Below are 19545 nucleotides of genomic sequence, written 5' to 3' on the forward strand. Positions count from 1 at the left end.
TATATAGCACATTTTGGTAACATTATATATTAAATTTCCCTTTGTGAAGGGTTTATAAAGAGGTTCATTAACGGCTTATACTGTAAGTCATTAACAAATGCATTATAAATTATTAATTTGCAGTTATAAACGCATGAGTAAAAAGGGTGACTTTCATGCAATACTTGCCAAATAGTGAGCATTTTAACCTACATATTTTGAATGCTAAATAAATGCACTTCATACATATATATAGCAAAAACATGTCCTTTCATTCATGAATTACAGGTATGTCACAATGCAGAAAAAATAGATTGTTGAGATTAAAAGGAGGGATAATATCAGTTTGCTAGAGTTTTCTTGTGTACATAGATTTCTAATGCTCCATAGGTTACTAATGTTAAATAAATAATGTTATTAGGCATTTATAACATGTGAGGTAAAATGGCTTTATTTGGCAAGTATTGCATGAAAGTCACCCTTTTATGCATGTTTTTGTGAATAAAAAGCAAAGAAAATTTATAAATAAAAGGACATCAATCAAAATAAAATAATGCAGTGCAATCAGTAACATAATGTGCAGTATAGTGCTTCAGTAAATACACATCCAGGTAAACCAATGTGTTTTAACTTGGCATTAGCAACTACTGTCATTCAAAAAAATAAATTACAATTATACAGGAAGCTTCTTGCACTTTTAAGGAAATTCCATATTAATTTAGTATGATTTTACAATGTAACTGCTGTAACAATGGAATTTTAGCATATGGTTACCATGCTAAATTTCTGTATATTATATTATATTATATTATATTATATTATATTATATTTTTTAAATGTTCAACAGTTCCTTGTTTGACATCTACAAATGTTAATTTATGTGTTTGCTAGGTTAATGATGAATCAGATTTGTACTACATGTAAAGACTGATATTCAGGTAAGCAGGCAAAATCTGGAACCAAAAGTAGGTCTATATGTTTTTTTTTATTTTTATTTATTTATTTATTTTTGTTGTTGTTGTTGTTGTTGTTTTATTATCTGGTGTTCCTTCTAACAGATTACAATTGCAAAGATCACGTCAGGATCTGTAGTGATGGTTTAAAGAGAATTTTTTCATTCAAACTTCAGCTTTTGTCTGCTGACATTTTAATTATATAAACCGAACATGAACCCAGAGCTGAGTGAGTTCAATATATCAGCTTGTGACCACACAGAGATACACCATGTGATTACACTTTTCCACCATGGGGCTGAACGGTTCTCGTTGCGAAACCATGCCGTTCTGTGCTCATCTGGGCTAGTTGACAGGATTCCAATTTCTTTTTCCATTGTTGTGCTTGAATGAACATAACGAATACGTCAGTTGGCAGTGGGGTGAGAGGTAAACATTGGAGCGAGTGTGCTATAGAGTATGATCGCATATTTCAGTTTTTAGGACTGCTTTTTCCCCTGGTTTTTACTCTGCTAAAGGACAATCAGAATTATCGTAAATACGAGTTTCCCACTTGGAAGTTGCACATGAACGACTCCTCAAGTCGTAATTACGAAAATGATTTTGATACCCGAGTTTCCGATTTAGAAGAAGATATAAACTTTTCAACATGGCGGAGGAGAGTATGGTTTTTGTAGTGACAGGTTTTGTTTATTTTCTGAAAAAAATCTAATTGTTAACGCTTGCAGTTTTGGTCATATTAATTTATGTATATCAGCAATCATTTGATACACTGTGGTACAATATGTATTATGGTGTCAAAATAAAAGTTCCTCAAGAAATATGTATGTGGGGAGTCACGTGACGCCATGAGAGGATCGGACGTGTGAACGGTGAGGTCTGCGCACTTTGCTAGTTTTAATACTTTTAATGACATTAACCGGTGAGGTTCCAAACAATCTGTTCCATAACTGTTCTAGGAGGACAATATACCAAAGAATTCAAAATCCTCTGGTTCTGGAGACATTAAAAGACATGTGCTCAAGCTGATGCCCCTGAGCAGGCTGCAAGCCTGGGAGTCGATTTAGTCAGGGAGGTGCGGGAAATGCGGCGAGAGATGCTGAACATGTCAGCAGTGCTGACGAAGGTCGTTACTGACTTGGAGGATCTTACTGTGATACGTCGATCGATCACTGCCATGGAGGCAAAGTTCACTGATGTGGTTACAAGAGTAGGGGATGTCGAGAAACAGATCGATTACCTGGAGTCATCGGAGAGGGAATTATCTGCTAATCCGCTAGTGACCAAGGTGGAGTTGTAGCGTGTCTGGGAGAAGTTGGAGGACATGGAGAACCGTAGCTGGCAGAATAACGTCCGTATCTTCGGAATTCCTGAGGAAGCAGAAGGACAGGATATGTTGTAGTTCCTGGATGGGCTCTTTCGGAATCTGCTCGACATAGCAGGTCATAAGCTGGAAATCGAGCAAGCTCACAGGGTTCCTGCTCGGCGACCCATGGAGGGAGACAGGCCCCGATCAATTCTGGCCAAATTTCTGAGATCATTCGATAAAGATCTTGTGTTACGTGAGGCGAGAATTAAAGGAAGTCTTTCTTGGAAGAAACATGATAAATTCAAGGAATGCAAGAAACTTTTACATCAATGGAAGGTTGCTTTTGCACTGATATTCCCAGCCAAATTGAGAATAGATGCTAAGGATGGCCGTAAAACATTCACATGCCAACAGCAAGCAATGTCCTTCATAAAGTCAATGGACTGAGTAAGTCATCTTGTTGTACTCATGTTGCAGCCGAGTGGACCGGCTCACTGAACATTTGCTTGACTGTTTGAGGAATCTGTGCGCTTTTTTTGTGCTGGTTCTGCCTAGCAGCTGGAGTTTATTTTGTAGAGTAACTCACCTTCAGGACAGTTTTATGGATGAATCTACACGCTCTTTGTGCTTATTCCGCCTATTGGCTGGAGTTTGTTTTATAGATTATCTTTTGTTGTGTAATTCTGTCTCACAAAATTTGTTTGTTTTTCTTTTTTCTTTTTCTTTTTTTGGTTCTGGGGGATGTTTGGGTTTTGATTGTTGCACTAATGTTGGAATGTGGTCTTTATAATCTTGTTTTTGACACAAAATCTATTTTTTCTTATATGTCAAAATGTCAGATGTTAATATGAGTGGATTGTCTCTCTCCACATGGAATGTGAATGGGTTGGGGCACCCCATAAAAAGAAGGAAGGTTATTTCTCTTTTTGAGCGTAAGAAATATGAAATAGTGTTTCTTCAAGAAAAGCATATTTCTCCGCAGGAAGCTGAAAAATTTGGGAAGATATGGGGTGGGCATGTTTTCTTTAGTGCTGGCTCGAATAAGAACAGGGGAGTCATTAAGCGGATAAGTAAACATCTACAATTCAAATGTCTCAAATAGATTTAAGATAAATTAGGAAGAATCATTATTGTTTTAGCTGAAATTCAGGGGCAAAGTCTTATTTTGGCTAATATTTATGCACCTAACATTTATGATCAGTGCTTTTTTATAGATCTTTAAGGGATGTTGCAAGCCCTCATGATATAATATTCGGAGGAGACTTTAATCTTTTGATGGACTCAGTCCTTGATCATAATGAAGCAAAAGTGTGCAAGCCCCCTAGAGCAACATTGACGCTTCACAGGATGTGTAAAAATCTTGGTCTTACAGATAATTGGTGAATATTGAACCCATCTGGGAGGGACTATACATTTTTTTCATCAGTCCATAAGATTTACTCTACTTTACTTTTTTTTTTTATACCTAAGTCCCGCATCATCAATTATAATCAGTTGCTGATTGCTCAATTGGAAACATTTTGGTCTCAGATCATGCCCTGGTGTGTTTAGAGGTGTTGCCACATATGGAGAAAAAGAAATCATATAGTTGGCACTTTAATGTATCCTTTTTGCAAAATCCTGAATTCCAACAAATGCTAAAGGCTGAAATCAATGTCTCTATGGAGACCAACTGGTCCTCAGTATCCTCTGCGGCCATGGCTTGGGAGGCATTTAAGGTGGTTCTTAGGGGTTGGATCATACAGTATGCCTCATTCACCATAAAATCCAAAGCACAAGAACTCGTGGAATTGGAAGGGAATATTAAAAATGCCGAGGCAGAGCTGAAGCAGCGAATGTCGTCAATTGGCCTGAGGGAATTGACCCGATTGAAATACAGATATAATACTATTTTGTCGCAGCTATTCAGGGCAAGACAGTCATACTGAGTTGGAGGACAAAGCAGGGAAACCTCTGTTTAGATATATAAAACAGAGAGAGTCTTTTTCTACCATTCCCTGCTGAAATCTGCTGAAATATTAATTTATATTAATAATGCTTTTAAAGAATTCTATCTTGATCTCTATAGATCCACGTCTTCGTCTACTGATGAGGATATTAGAAACTTTGTGGAACCATTAGAACTTCCTAAACTGACGAATGAGCAAAAAAGTTATCTCGATTCTGAGATAACCTTGGAGGAGCTTGGCGAGGTAATTAAGGCCTTGCCTACAGGCAAGGCTCCGGTGCCAGATGGCTTTGCCGCTGTTTTTTTTAGATCTTATGCTACAGAACTGACTCCACTTTTGCTTGAAATTTATATGGAATCATTAAAGAATGGATGCTTCCACCAACCATGACGCAAGCCCGGATCAGTCTGATTCTTAAAAAGGACAAAGATCCAAGCAAGTGTAAGAGTTGCCATCCAATATCCCTGATCCAGCTAGACGTTTATTCAGGGCCATAACTCTTCTGATAACATTAGGCGTTTCATTATTATCAATATTATGTGGGCAGTGGCGAACGATCAGACTCCGGTCGCTGCCATCTCACTTGATGCCGAAAAAGTGTTGATATGGGAGAATGGGATTCACTTTTTAAGATTTTGGAAATGTACAGGTTCGGGAATACTTTTATTGGGTGGATTAAGTTACTTTATAGACACCCGGTAGCTGCGATTCAAACGAATGGATTCATTTGAGATTATTTTACTCTGGATAGAGGCACACTGCAGGGTTGCCCTCTTTCCCCCTTATTGTTCTGTCTTGCCCTGGAACCATTAGCAGCCGCAATAAGAAAGGAGGATGATTTTCCAAGGGGTGGTGTCGGGAGGTGTGGCGCATAAGCTTTTGCTTTACGCAGATGATATTTTATTATTTGTCTCTGACCCTACTAGATCTATGCCTTACCACCACAGAAATATTAATTCCTTTTCTAAGTTCTCAGGGTATAGAGTGAATTGATCTAAATCCGAAGCTTTGGCTCTGACAGCGTAAAGCAGCCGGGCTCCTTCCAGTGGCCCAAACAGGGCATTCAATATTTGGGTATTTTATTCTCAGCAAATTTGTGTGATTTAGTTAGAGTTAATTTTGACCCTTTAATAAAAAGCTTTTCAAGTGATGTGGGTAGATGGGCTTCATTCTATTTATCTATATCTGGGAAGGTTAATGTTATTAAAATGAATTGTATTCCAGAATTCAACTACCTGCTACAATCTCTCCCTATAGATGTCTCCCTCTCTTATTTCAAGTGACTTGATAGCATAGCGAAGTCCTTCATTTGGAATGGTAAACGTCCCAGATTACATTTCAGTAAGTTACATAGGCCAATTGATAAAGGTGGGCTAGGCCTACCCAAGATTTTGTTTTATTATTATGCATTCGGTCTCAGACATTTGGCTTATTGGTCACTTCCACCTGAGAGAGCCCCTCCCTGGTTTTGTATTGAACAGGAAGTTCTTGCCCATATTTCGCCATTGCAAAGCCTTTCTATCTAACTAACCGGAGAAGTTAAGTTACACCCCGTTATCTCGCATTTGCACTCGGTATGGACAAAAGTGTCCAGAGAGTTTAATTTGGACATTTATTTAAATGTAGCCTCGAGCATATGGCTGAACCCAAAATTATGTAATAATGTAAATAATAAGTCCCCTTTCTGCTGGACAGAGTGGATTGTGAGGGAGGTTAATATGCTCGATGACCTATATGAGAGTGGAGTGATGAGATCCTTTGAAAATATGGTTCAACATTTTGGGATTCCCAGGTCTCAATTCTTTAGGTATTAACAGCTGTGCCACCTGCTCTATACTATTTTTGGGAGTAGCATACACCCCCCTAAAGCGGCAGATACTATGGGAGTGGTGATTACTGCTTTTGGAAAAGGTCATGAGGCATCAGTGTATTATCCCTGCTCTAATTCAGAGTCTGGGGGATGGAGCTTCGGCTCTCTCAAGAGATTATGGGAGAAAGATTTAAACTTGGTATTGGAGGAGGGAGTACGGGCTAGAATTCTAAAAAACGTTAAGTCTGTATCTAGAGATGCAAGGGTGCGCCTTATGCAGTTTAAGATTTACACTGATTCTATTGGACCCCCTCTAGATTGTATAGGCAAAGAACCATCCACCTGCTGGCGATGCCAATCAGAATATGGGGATACAACCCATTTGTTTTTTGTGATGTGTTCAGATCCAAGAATTTTGATTGAGGGTTCAGAGTTTTTGTGTGACATATTGGGCACTCAAATTGCATTTTGTCCAAGACTCTGTATTTTAGGCGATGGGACGGTCATTAATATAGGGGATAAATACATAAAGAATTGGGTCCTGGCCAGTGTTATGATCAGCATACGGGTTATTCTTAGGGGATGGAAGTCGGCTGGAGCGCCCATATTTCGAGAGTGGTGCACAGAGATGGGCAGGGTAGCAGCATTTGAGGAGATGTCGTATAGAAGGCTGGGCAATCTGGGTTTATTTGATAAAAAATGGGGCAGATATTTGGCCTTTTTGGAAGGCTCTCGTGGAGGGGCAATGGAGAGGGATCTGTAGTTTTAAATGTGTGTGTGTTTGAAAGTAAACTTTTATGTTTTTTTTTTTTTTTAATGTTTCTAAATATTTATGACCACTGTGGTGCATGTTTGTGTTGGATGGGGGGGAGTTGGATGTTCGGGGGGAAGGATTTAATTTTATATAATTTGATTCTGCATTTACTGTTATGTTTATTTATTTTTTTGATTGAATTAATAAAAATTGTTAATAATAAATAAATATGTATGTGAACCTGGCGTCGTCCATGTTTCCTGTTCTTTCCAACAATAAAGCACTTGAACGTGACGTACTCATAATTACCACTTCATAAGTGGGAAGTACGTAGGATAAGTCTGATAGCACATGAAGGCAGCATAAAACCATTCAACTAGCATGGTTAAGCATGGTTAACTAACCGTGTCGAGAAATCCGTGCCAAGAATGGTTTGTAATCGTGCCATGGTGAACTGTGCTCAAGTGTAAATGGCACTGGAGCCGTTCATCACCATTCTCAGAACCGTTCGGCCTAATGGTGGAAAAGCGACTGGTTGTGTGCTCTAGTGGTGGACTGATATTTGTTATTTAATGGCTGAAGAAAATGATGATCTACAATGGCCAATATATTATAAATAATTACATTTATTGATGAGAATTAACAAATACACAGATGAGCCTAAATATTATGACCAATCACAGGTGAAGCGAATAACACTGATCATCGCTTAACAAGGCCACATGTCAAGGTCTGGGTAGACTAGATGGTAAGCGAAAAATCAGTTCTCGTAGTCAACGTGTTGAATGCAGGAGAAATGGGCAGGAGTAAAGACTTGAGCGACTTTTACAAGGGCCAAATTGTTATGGCCAGATGACTGGGTCAGAGCATCTCTGAAACGGCAAGGCTTGTGGGGTGCTCCTGGTCAGCAGTGGTGAGTACCTGCCAACAGTGGTCCGAGGAGGGACAAACCACAAACCGGTGACAGGGTGTTGGTTGCCCAAGGCTCTTCGATGCGCGAGGGCAACGAAGGCTATCCTGTCTGGTCTGAACCAACAGAAGGTCTACTGTGGCACAAGTCACAAAACATTTCAGTGATGTTATGGCAGGAATGTGTCACAACAAACAGTGCATCACACCCTGCTGTGTATGGGGCTGCGTAGTTGCAGACCAGTCAGAGTGCCCCCTGAGATGACATGACCCCTGTCCACCATCTAAAGCTCCTACAATGGGCACGCAAGCGTTGTAACTGGATCTTGGATCAGTGGAAGAAGGTTGCCTGGTCTGTTGAATCCTGTTTTCTTTTACATCACGTGGACAGCCGTGTACGAGTGCGCCGTTTACCTATGGAAGTGATGGCACCAGGATGCACTGTGGGAAGACGACAAGCTGGTGGAGGAAGTGTGATGCTCTGGGCAATGTTCTGCTGGGGAACACTGGGTCCGGCCATTCATGTGGACATCAATTTGACATGTGCCACCTACCTAAACAATGTTTCAGACCAGGTACACCCCTTCATGGCAATGGTATTCCCTGATGGCAGTGTCCTCTTTCAACAGGAAAATGCACCCTGCCACACTGCACACATTGTTCAGGAATGGTTTGAGGAACATAATCAAGATTTCAAGGTGTTGCCCTGGCCTCCAAACTCCCAAGATATTAATCCGATTGAACATCTGTGAGACGGCGGCTCCACCTCACAACTTACAGGACTTGAAGGATCTGCTGCTAATGTCTTGGTGCCAGATACCACAGGACATCTTCAGGGGTCTTGTAGAGTCCATGCCTTTGCGGGTCGGTACTGTTTTAGCGGCACGCAGAGGACCAACAGCATATTAGGCTGGTGGTCATAATGTTTTGGCTCATCAGTGTATATACAAATGCTGAAATTAAATGAATATTTATTTTACCCAGTATTTTCTTAAAATTTACTGAAAAATATTTGTAAACAGAAAAATGTTTATAATGAATAAACATTTATTCATAAATATTTATTAAAATTTTTATTTTGTTGACAGTATGGAGGGCCAAATTACTCAAAATTAAATCATTAAATAAACATTTAAATAAATCATTAAATACATATATCCTAAAAAACTATAAAATCACAAAACAAATCAATAAATGTCCCTTGTATTTCTTTTTAGTGTTTAGTTTGCGTCCATTTAACATTTAGCATAATTTTAGGCTGAACTCTCATTTAAGAATGAGCTTTTAACCCATGCAGAAAATGTAAGAAAATATAATCCGAAATAAAAGCCCGGTCCACTGCGATTCAAAGTCTTTCAAAGTATACTTTTTTGACTGCGAGCATATAGGAATGTGTTCGACACATGCACACTACGACTGCTTTGTGATACTCTTTTATTTTTTATTTTTTTCCAGATTTGGGGAACTATTAGTTATCGACCAACCAGGCATGGTTAATGACCAGTGTGAATATTCTCGAATGACCAATGATCAGGATTACATCTGAAAAAGCATGTCTGTTTTTATGTAAAAAATGTAGAAACTTTTCTTTGATGTTACTCATGAAATGGTAAAATAGTTTTTCACTGCATGTTTTTGTCCCTATTTCTGAACTATTATTATTATTATTATTATTTATTTATTTATTTATTTTTATTTTTATTTTTTTGGAATATAGTACTGTGACGATATTCTGGAATACTGCATTCATTTGAATGTATCACTTTGTTGCATTTCAATTCTAAATAAAAATACTCAAACAATAACTGTCAACTGTTCTGTGCTGTGCTGTATTACAACTCTGAATATCAATAAACAAAAGTGTTTAATTAATTTAAGATAATTTATTTCAGTTTTTGGCATATGATATTCCAGCATCTACACCATGATATAGATTATTAAAGCTGGTGTCGATGTGATGGTACTGTTGAGACTGAGTGAAACTGTGTAATGTTTATGTTGACGAGTTAACTATAGTGTAGTCTTTGACCAACTGAACCAAATCAAACAAGTTACTACAGATCAAAGTCCATTGACTCTCTCTAACAAGATTTTGCATTCGTTTTTTTTCACCCCTCTCTTTTTTTTGTAAAATAAAAAAACCTCAAGGTATTATAGATTCAAATTAGTAATCTTTGTTTTTGGAACTTTATGGTCACCATATTTGCTTTACGTGATGCTATGATATGATAAACAACTCTCCAATTAAATATTAACCCTGTATGCCACCGCTGGTTTGTTTTAGTTTATTAACTCATTGAAACATTAATCAAACAGTGACGAGTCCAGATTATACTCATTTAAAAGACAGCCAGAAGACACTGTCCTCCAAACAGGTAAGATCTTTCTACTGCTAAATATCAATGTTCAAATTCAGTTTATTAATATTATAGTAAGAAAAGGCGGGTGTGCATCATTTAACACAAATTACGAGATCTGTCAATGTGCCTCATGTTTTAAATCTCTATAAATTGTGTTTAAAGTTAAAGTTGTCAGTAGTTTAGCACCATATACCATATTACAATGTTACTTTGAGTTTTAATTCACTCTTATGAATTCTTCACTCGTAGAATTAATCTACTCTGACTCTTATAAATCAAATAGATCAACTTTATTTTGTTGTACACCTATTGAAAATATGAATCTGTATGTTGTGTGTGTGTGTGTGTGTGTGTGTGTGTGAAGTGAACAGCTATGAGTCCATTGAAGGGCAGCGGTCCTCTTACTACTCATGTGTTGAATACAGGGGACGGGGTCCCAGCGGCCAGGATGGCCCTCAGTTTACACCGCTTGGACCCCCACATGACCCTTTGGAACCTCATAACTGTCGGGTGGGTACAACAATAACTGTTTGATACAGCCATTACTCTGGGATAAGTGTAGATAAGATGAATATTCCCACATATGAGAGCATTTTCTAATGGACAATGCATTAATTCATGAAATGGGGATTTTTTACATTCTATGTCCCCTTTTAACTTTCAGTCTAATGTTCAAATCAAACTTAACATCATTAAACTATAACTTTTGATAACCATTTATGTGTCTGTATGAAGGATCTTTAATTACTGTAGGCCTATACACTATAATGGGTTCATTTACCCAAAAATAACCCTCATATCCTTCCAAACCTGCACAACTTTCTTCCATGGAACACAAAAGAGGATATTTTGAAGAATGCTCATGCTGCTCTTTATTCTGAAATCTTGAAATGAATGGATAGTTATGACTCTAAATTGTGATTGGATGAGCCAGTTCTGATTGGATTCACAGTACAGTTTAATGAACGATACTATTTGGCAGAGTTGTTTATTCTGATAATCTGATTATAAAAACGCTTATTGCATTATTATAGGCTGCATGTCATGAGTGTTTCTCAATGTGTGTTCTTATGTGTTCTTACGTTCTCGTGAACTCAACTAATGTCATCATCCACTGCCGGAGTTCAATTCCAGCACTCAAAAATGCAAGTATCGAGAATGCATAAAATTACCTGGATGTGTTCTTGATCAGGCTGAATATCGTGGATGCATCGGATGGTGACTTGTGTGCAATAACCCGTTTGAAGTCCCAGAAGTCATAGCGGTTCTACGGTGGCAGTCAAAGGACATTTATCTTTGTGTTTTTCCCTTAAGAGTTTCCGGCTGTAAGCTCGCAAAAGCCTGAGAGTCGTCATACTCCGTCAACATTTGTTGTTTTGTTGGGCATTAATTTAATAAAGTAATAAACACATGGAGGAAACAAATGTTAACAGAATTTATTCTTTCAATGTGTCACTACTCCTGCTAAACCTCACTGGTACGATGATGATAATAATGCTTTCATTGGTGTTTGATAATGCTATAAATGTGCTGGGATGGGCAACTGCACAACAGGAAGACCACAGCACATCTCAAAGCTCGCAATAGATGTGTTCTACATCCTCCTGTACTTGCGAATTTGTTCTTTCAAGGTAGCTTGGCAAGTCTGGTCTTTATAAGAATTCAAGTCTGTTCTCTGCATTCTAACCATTGAGAAACACCCATTGAGTTTATAACACAGGTCTCTGGAATCCTCAATTTTGATTGGTCAATGGCGCCAACTAGCGGTATTATATTTTTCAGTAACAACCGCACATTTGGGGATTAAATCATTTGGGTATTGCGAGTCATCTTTCCTTCTTTTAGTTTCACTCTACGATTTCTACAAGTAAGCAAATAAAATCCTTCCCTCATAGCACACGTAAATCATCCAGTACAGATAGCACACGTACATCTCTGAGTTTTATGTTTTTTAATCTGGAAAGATTCACAGTCTAATTTACATCTGCTTAATACCTTAAAAAGATCAGATTTATAAACATCTAAATCATACATGCAGGGGCCTGGCACCAAATTTTGGGCCCCGGGCACAGAACAATTTTAGGGCCCCCTGACCAATTTGGGTTTGTGGTAGGGATAATATCCAGTATAAACATTTTAGATGGATATTTAACAGTGCTAATTCACAACTTTTTATTTTCAAATGCAATTATTATTTGAATCAAGCAAAATATTATTTAAAAAAAAGCCTACTAACAAAATAAATTATACATATATAAATTTATATTTATACAAGAGTTTTCTTGTTGGCAAAGTCACCATAACATTTCTGAAATGAGAAGAGTGCCAGGTTGTTCGGTCTATCCTGAGACATTTCTGCTCTTAACTTGCTAACTGATATTTACACAGGGTCCAAAATTAACTTAAAATTAGGGCTGGGTATTGTTACAGATTTCCAGATTCTATTTCATTCTGATTCACAAGCTCTCGATTCGATTCTGATTTTATTATGCATGGATTCATATAGGTATATTTGGTTACAATGTCCATTTAACTTATATATAAAATAAATTATTTCTCAGCTCATGCTGTTAATTATGAAGGGACCTTCTAACCTTCTAGGTACAATTTGAAAATATTACTTTTACTAATTATATTTTGTCATTTTTTCATAATATTGTTTGCATTTTAGCTTTTGAAAAATGTTCAAATTCATTATATTCCATCAATTAATGTCTTGAAACAGCATTTATTATTTTACATATATATTTGTTACATGTTTATTATTTACATGCATAAATTGTTCCATTTACAATTATTTACATTGATACTCAGAACACATGCTAAATCGGTACAATCTCTTTAAATAGACAACGGCATCGGAGCACAATGACAGGTGACTTTGTTCCTCACATATTCTTTTGGTGGCTTAATGTGAGGAAAATTTCACATGTATCTCATGTAGTTCTGGAAAAAAAATAACAGTTAGGCATCATAGATAAACATCTTTTGGTAAATATTGCACTGAAGTAAAATATGTTTATACAGTAATTGCCTGAGTAGCAACAGATGTTGACAGTTTGATTTGAATTGTGCACGTCACTTTATTAAGCAAGCATCTGATTGTTGTTCACTGTTTAATGAAGAGCATGTAATGATGCAGTTGCTAATAATGATACCTACCACCTGGTGAATATTTCCGTACATTTTCTCACTAAAAGCATTTTTTTTCTCACATTTGGCGTGAGCCAGGTGTTAATTTTGGACCATGTTTACATGAATATCAAACAAATATTCACCTATAGCTACATTGACAGGTATGGCTCACATTTCTTCTGTAAAAACTACCTCCCGCTCTTTCTCCGCTCCTTTTTCTTTTGAATGTCTGATTTTGGGTTCATTTCTGTAGATACATTAATGGACTAAGCAAATGACATGATGACATGTACTCAGTTTGGACTGCGCACCGTGGACCAGATCACTTTCACTTTTGTTGAGGGGGGTGGGGGTTGCTAACTTGGGAGGGGACAAGGCAGATTATAGAGGAACTCCCCATTTTTACAGGTGGAAAACAGAGGCTTGCGACATTTTATTCCAACCAACAGCATGTTATTACAATATACAGTTGTGCTCAAAAGTTTGCATACCCTTGGAGAATTGGTAATATATGTACTATTTTTAAAGAAAACATGAGTGAGCAGGCAAAACACATTTCTTTTATTTCTTATGGGATTCATATTCAACTGTAGGTTATAACAGAATGGCACAATCATAAAACAAAACACGGCAACAAAGAAAAAAATGAAATGACCCCTGTTCAAAAGTCTGCATACCCTTAGTTCTTAATACTGTGTATTGCCCCCTTTAGCATCAATGATAGTGTGCAGTCTTTTGTAATAGTTGTCTATGAGGCCCCAAATTCTTACAGGTGGTATAGCTTCCCATTCGTCTTGGCAAAATGCCTCCAGGTCATGCAAAGTCTTTGGTCGTCTTGCATGAATCGCATGTTTGTGATCTCCCAGTATCTCACACTGGACTGTCTTTAATTATATTCTCTCTTAACAACACACTGGCAACTGACTATCAACCAACAGCCTGAATGTCAATACAGTACAATACAACCTACTGTACATTTTATATATACTATATATACTATTTTTATTGTATAATGTGTATTCTATATTGTATTGTATACTGTACATTATTCTATATTGTGTGTATTGTATACTGTATATTGTATATTGTTATTTGTATATTGTGTTGTGTGTAATTATGTATATATTAGATATGTAAATTGTGATGTGTAAATCTGTTTATTGTAAATTGGTATATGTCTCATCACTGTCACGACTACTATGTTGCTCTGAACTGCACCCAAGAATTTCACACACTATTGCACTTGTGTATATGGTTGTGTGACAATAAAAGTGATTTGATTTGAATGGCTCGATGATATTAAGGTCAGGAGACTGTGATGGCCACTCCAGAGCCTTCACCTTTTTCTGCTGTAACCACTGGAGGATCAACTTGACCTTGTGCTTAGGGTCATTGTCGTGCTGGAAAGTCCAAGAGCGTCCCATGCGCAGCTTTCGTGCAGAAGAATGCAAATTGTCTGCCAGTATTTTCTGATAACCTGCTGCATTCATCTTGCCATCAATTTTCACAAGATTCCCCGTGCCTTTAGAGCTCACACCCCCCAAAACATCAATGAGCCACCACCATGCTTCACAGTGTGGATGGTATTCTTTTCACTATAGGCCTTGTTGACCCCTCTCTAAAAATAGTGCTTATGGTTGTGACCATAAAGCTCTATTTTGGTCTCGTCACTCCAAATTACAGTGTGCCAGAAGCTGTAAGGTGTGTCAAGGTGTTGTCGGGCATATTGTAACCAGGCTTTTTTGTGGCATTGGCGCAGTAAAGGCTTCTTTCTGGTAACTCGACCATGCAGCTCATTTTTGTTCAAGTATCATTGTATTGTGCTCCTTGAAACAACCACATCGTATTTTTCCAGAGCAGCCTGTATTTCTCCTGAGGTTACTTGTGGGTTTTTCTTTGTATCCCAAACAATTCTTCTGGCAGTTGTGGCTGAAATCTTTCTTGGTCTACCTGACCTTGGCTTGGTTTCAAGAGATCCCCGAATTTTCCACTTCTTAATAAGTGATTGAACAGTACTGACTGGCATTTTCAAGGCTTTGGATATCTTTTTATATCCTTTTCCTTTTTTTAAAGTTCCATTACCTTGTTATGCAGGTCTTTTGACAGTTCTTTTCTGCTCCCCATGGCTCAGTATCTAGCCTGCTCAGTGCATCCACGTGAGAGCTAACAAACTCATTGACTATTTATACACAGACACTAATTGCAATTTAAAAAGCCACAGGTGTGGGAAATTAACCTTTAATTGCCATTTAAACCTGTGTGTATCACCTTGTGTGTCTGTAACAAGGCCAAACATTCAAGGGTATGTAAAATTTTGATCAGGGCCATTTGGGTGATTTCTGTTATCATTATGATTTAAAAAGGAGCCAAACAACTATGTGATGATAAATGGCTTCATTTGATCACTATCCTTAAATAAGATAGTTTTTTGCATGATCAGTCATATTTTCAAAATCAATGCCAAAATTTCACAATTTCTGCCAGGGTATGCAAACTTTGGAGCACAACTGTATATAACAAATTATAATATAATGGAATATCAGTGAAGCCTTTCTGTGGGACCCCCTCCAGTGAGGGGCCCCTGTTACTCAGGTCCATCAATACCTGCGGTCCGACGCCCCTGCATACACTTCTTAAAGACGTGCTGAATGTTTTATTGACATCCAAGACATACTTATTGACATACATCTTATAGACGTATTGCAGATGAGCAAACATTGTAAAAAATGCATCTTTCAGATGAAACAATCTTAAACAGACATCTTGGAGATATATGTGTGCTATCTGGGATATCAATGTTTCATGTAGTCTAGTAATAAGCTGGACAATGTGGAGAAATTTTTGCAAAATAAACACCGCCAGAACTTCGACACAAACCGGAGGTGGATTTCAGCTGTTTAGTGATTTCTTCTCACAAAATAATTTCAATGCAAATCAATATTTCATGTCCATTTACTTAACTTAATGGTGTGTCATTGATCATTTCAGAACCACAGACGCAGATGGACGCTGTCCAGGACTAATAACCAGTGATGCCTTCACTCCAGGAATGTATAAGATGCGGTTTGAGACCGGCCAGTACTGGGAGAGCTTGGGACAGGACAGTTTTTACCCATATGTTGAGGTTTGTAATTAAGACTCATGTATTAATGGAAAAGACTATATAGTGACGCAATCTAAATTTTATTAAACGCATTATTATTACAGAATTACTGCTATGCACACAGAGATTACACTAAACTGTTTGTCTCTTCTTCATTTAGATAGTCTTTACCATAACTGATGCTGAACAGAGCTTCCATCTGCCATTGCTCCTCAGCAGATACTCATACAGCACATACAGGGGGAGCTAGTGAGCAGCTCTTCACTCCAGCAACCCTACTACCATACTCAGCTTTTAGAGTTCCTTGATACTCACTTTACCATACTGCATACTGTGCAATATATACTGCACACAATGCCTATTATTTTAAATAGTATGTGAACAGTACACATTATGCACAAATAAGCATTTCAAACAGCAGTGCAAACAATGCATCATTGTTGTCACATGACCTCACCGTGTTTAATTCAGCGAGTGGTTTCCAGATGTCTTGGAAATAAAAAATATTAATAAAAATATTTTTTGACTGCAATTTTGTGTACAGTTTATTTTGAGGTAGTCCACTCACATAAAGATGTTCCAAACTGCAGATTGATGTCATTTCTGAGTTAGCCTATTCATCACACTAGAAATGGAAGGTGAAGTACATACTGTGTATTGTATTGCATACTGTTGAAATAGTAAGAGTAGTATGATAGTATGCTATTCATGAACATGGCTACTTACTTTCCTAAGTCAAGTGCTTCCCCCACCTCAAAATTCCAAATTGAACCCCTGTATATAGTACATCTATAGAGTAGTATGGTCGTATGCCATTCCAAACTCAACCATAGTGTTCATTTCAAAGTATTAGGTCCAGGAAATTACTTCAAGCTGTGTTTCTTTACTTAGGCGTAACTTTCTAGATTAATTCTCAAAATTTAAAACACTAAATAACATTTAATATACACTAAGATAAATATAATATATATTTTATTTATATTTATTCGGACTGTACTAAGGTGGACTCAAACCCAACACTATTAAGAAGGGATATACAGTAATTTAATACGGTATTTCTTACATTTCATTCATACTAAGACGTTCTGAGTAGTGGTGACTCAAAGGTGTTCTTCAATCAATATACTATTATGCTGTAATTAACTTTTCAAGTGCAGTGGAAATGGTTGGCTTGCTCTAGTCTAATTAATGTCCTGTCCATTCTCATCTGCTGCTTATCTTTGTTTGCTTTGTTCATACTCAGACAATGACAGGCCACATATTTGTGCCTACAAAGTGAAGAAAAGATCACTTTTGTCTGTAGAAACAAAGGCTGTAAAAGGACATCGCATCAATCTACAATGCTAAATCGAAAGGACAAACATTTCAAAGACATTTTTATACTGACTCAACAAATAGGATTTGTAAGATTTGTGTGCACATAAAGAACATTTCCAAGATATTTAATGGGTCCTCGCATCTTAAATCTAGACTATGTGTCTGGGTTTATGCCCTTTAATTCATACAAGTAAATCTTGACTGCAGTTTTGAGTTTATACAACTATTATATCTTTATAACTTAAATGTTAACAGATAATCTGAAAATAAAATTTGGGGTGAAATATAAAATATGTTCTTAACAGCATATTGAATTATGAATTTCTGCTGATGCTCTCTAAATTAATTAATAAACCTGAAAACGCATCAATTCTGTCATGATAAGACTTGCAATCAATATACATTTATGTGTCAGAGCACAAAATCCTCAATTTAATTTGCAATGTTAAAAAGACAATCTAAAATCAGCCATGAAACAGCCCACTCAGTAAGATAATTGTATCTGAATGAGCCGTATCAGAGAGATGTTTGATGTTGAAATGTACTGCCTTAGGCTATAGGGGGCTTTAATGATTTCCTTAATTTTTTTATGCCCCTTTTCCAGGGCCTGACAAGTGTTGGTAATTTTACTTGTAAGAAGATTTCTTTCCAACGTATTTTTATTTTTTTAAAGCAAAGAGGTTTAAGAAAAGTTCACAGGGGGAAAACTTTAAAATGTTTTGAAATTTTAATCATCATCTGAAAGATTAAGAGTATTGTTTGCTCATCACCTGACATTTTAACATGATATTAAAGCTAAGGTAATTTCTGTGGAACTAGTGCTACCGAATGGAATTGCAAAAATAAACATTGTTTTTAAAACAGCTTTCTGAACACACCCTCCACCTGCCATTGGTTCATAGGAGAAAGTATGGGGGCCTGGGTAGCTCAGCGTGTAAAGATGCTGACTATCACCCCTGGAGTCGCGAGTTTGAATCCAAGGCGTGCTGAGTGACTCCAGCCAGGTCTCCTAAGCAACCAAATTGGCCCGGTTACTAGGGAGGGTAGAACCACATGGGGAAAACTCCTCATGGTCGCTATAATTGTAACGAACCAGACTGAGAGGCAGACGTAGGATCCATATGCAGGTTTAATAGAGTGATCAAGCAGGCAAAAAGGTCAAAACCAGAAAACAGTCCAGCGAGGCAGACAAATCCAAAATGGGGAACACAGAGGCAAAATCCACAATAAACAGGCACAGGTCAAAAATCCAAAACAGGCAAACAGGAATAAACGCTCAGAATTGCAGACTAAGAAAGAACTGGCAAGACTTCACACAGAATGGTAGAACCCCAGGGCTTAAATACACAGATAATGAGCAATAATGAACAGGTGTGAGAGATAATGGTGGGAGGCAATGCATGATGGGGGTTGTAGTCCAGTGAGGGATTAGTATTCAGGGGATGAGGATCGTGTGAACTGGCTAGAAGAAGAGACAGCAGATGATGTGACAATAATGTGGTTCTCGCTCTCAGTGCGGCACGTGGTGATTTGTGTGTGGATGCCGCGGAGGATAGTGTGAAGCCTCCACACGTGCTCTGTCTCCGCGGTAACGCGCTCAACAAACCGCGTGATAAGATGCACGGATTGACGGTCTCAGACGCGGAGGCAACTGAGATTCGTCCTCCGCCACCTCGATTGAGGCGAGTCACTACGCCACCACGAGGACTTAGAGCGCATTGGGAATTGGGCATTCCAAATTGGGGAGAAAAGGGGAGGAAAAAAAAAAAAGACAGGAGAAAGTATATACTAAATATACTTAATGGGATGTTTAATTCCAGGACCAAACTGTTGCGCTCTATTGGAATAAAATGTTTTGGTTTGTTTTTTATTAACAAAATGTAGTTAACTTTATGCTTCAAACAAGAAAATAAATCTGACAATGGGGTAAGAAGAATAAACTTGTTTTCCTTTTAAATTAAGTTTAT

The 19545-nt window shown here is 37.6% G+C and overlaps 2 protein-coding genes across 4 annotated transcripts in view; both read left to right on the plus strand.

Annotated features, from left to right (window-relative positions):
- Window positions 1-9465, plus strand: part of si:dkey-234i14.2 (heterogeneous nuclear ribonucleoproteins C1/C2) — a 41448-nt gene extending 31983 nt beyond the window's left edge. For all 3 annotated transcript variants that reach the window (XM_051690403.1, XM_051690405.1, XM_051690404.1), the window contains exons 6-7: window positions 871-917; window positions 9119-9465. In XM_051690403.1, coding sequence (XP_051546363.1) covers window positions 871-903 — 33 coding nt within the window. In that variant the 3' untranslated portion in view covers window positions 904-917; window positions 9119-9465. The remainder of the gene's footprint in view (window positions 1-870; window positions 918-9118) is intronic.
- Window positions 9466-9898: 433 nt separating this feature from the next.
- Window positions 9899-16793, plus strand: urahb (urate (5-hydroxyiso-) hydrolase b). Its single transcript, XM_051690410.1, has 4 exons — window positions 9899-10038; window positions 10388-10533; window positions 16147-16282; window positions 16422-16793. Exons 2-4 carry the CDS (start codon window positions 10397-10399, stop codon window positions 16509-16511), a joined length of 363 nt encoding a protein of 120 aa, XP_051546370.1. The 5' UTR covers window positions 9899-10038; window positions 10388-10396; the 3' UTR covers window positions 16512-16793.
- The last annotated feature ends 2752 nt before the right edge of the window (window positions 16794-19545 follow it).

Source organism: Myxocyprinus asiaticus, chromosome 46 (genome assembly GCF_019703515.2).
Source record: "Myxocyprinus asiaticus isolate MX2 ecotype Aquarium Trade chromosome 46, UBuf_Myxa_2, whole genome shotgun sequence".
NCBI classification, from domain to species: domain Eukaryota; kingdom Metazoa; phylum Chordata; class Actinopteri; order Cypriniformes; family Catostomidae; genus Myxocyprinus; species Myxocyprinus asiaticus.

Coding starts and splice junctions, on each gene's coding strand:
- urahb (XM_051690410.1), top strand. CDS start 10,397: ATGAGTCCATTGAAGGGCAGCGGTCCTCTTACTACTCATGTGTTGAAT. Junction 10,534..16,146: donor TGGAACCTCATAACTGTCGG/GTGGGTACAACA, acceptor TGATCATTTCAG/AACCACAGACGCAGATGGAC. Junction 16,283..16,421: donor GTTTTTACCCATATGTTGAG/GTTTGTAATTAA, acceptor TTCTTCATTTAG/ATAGTCTTTACCATAACTGA.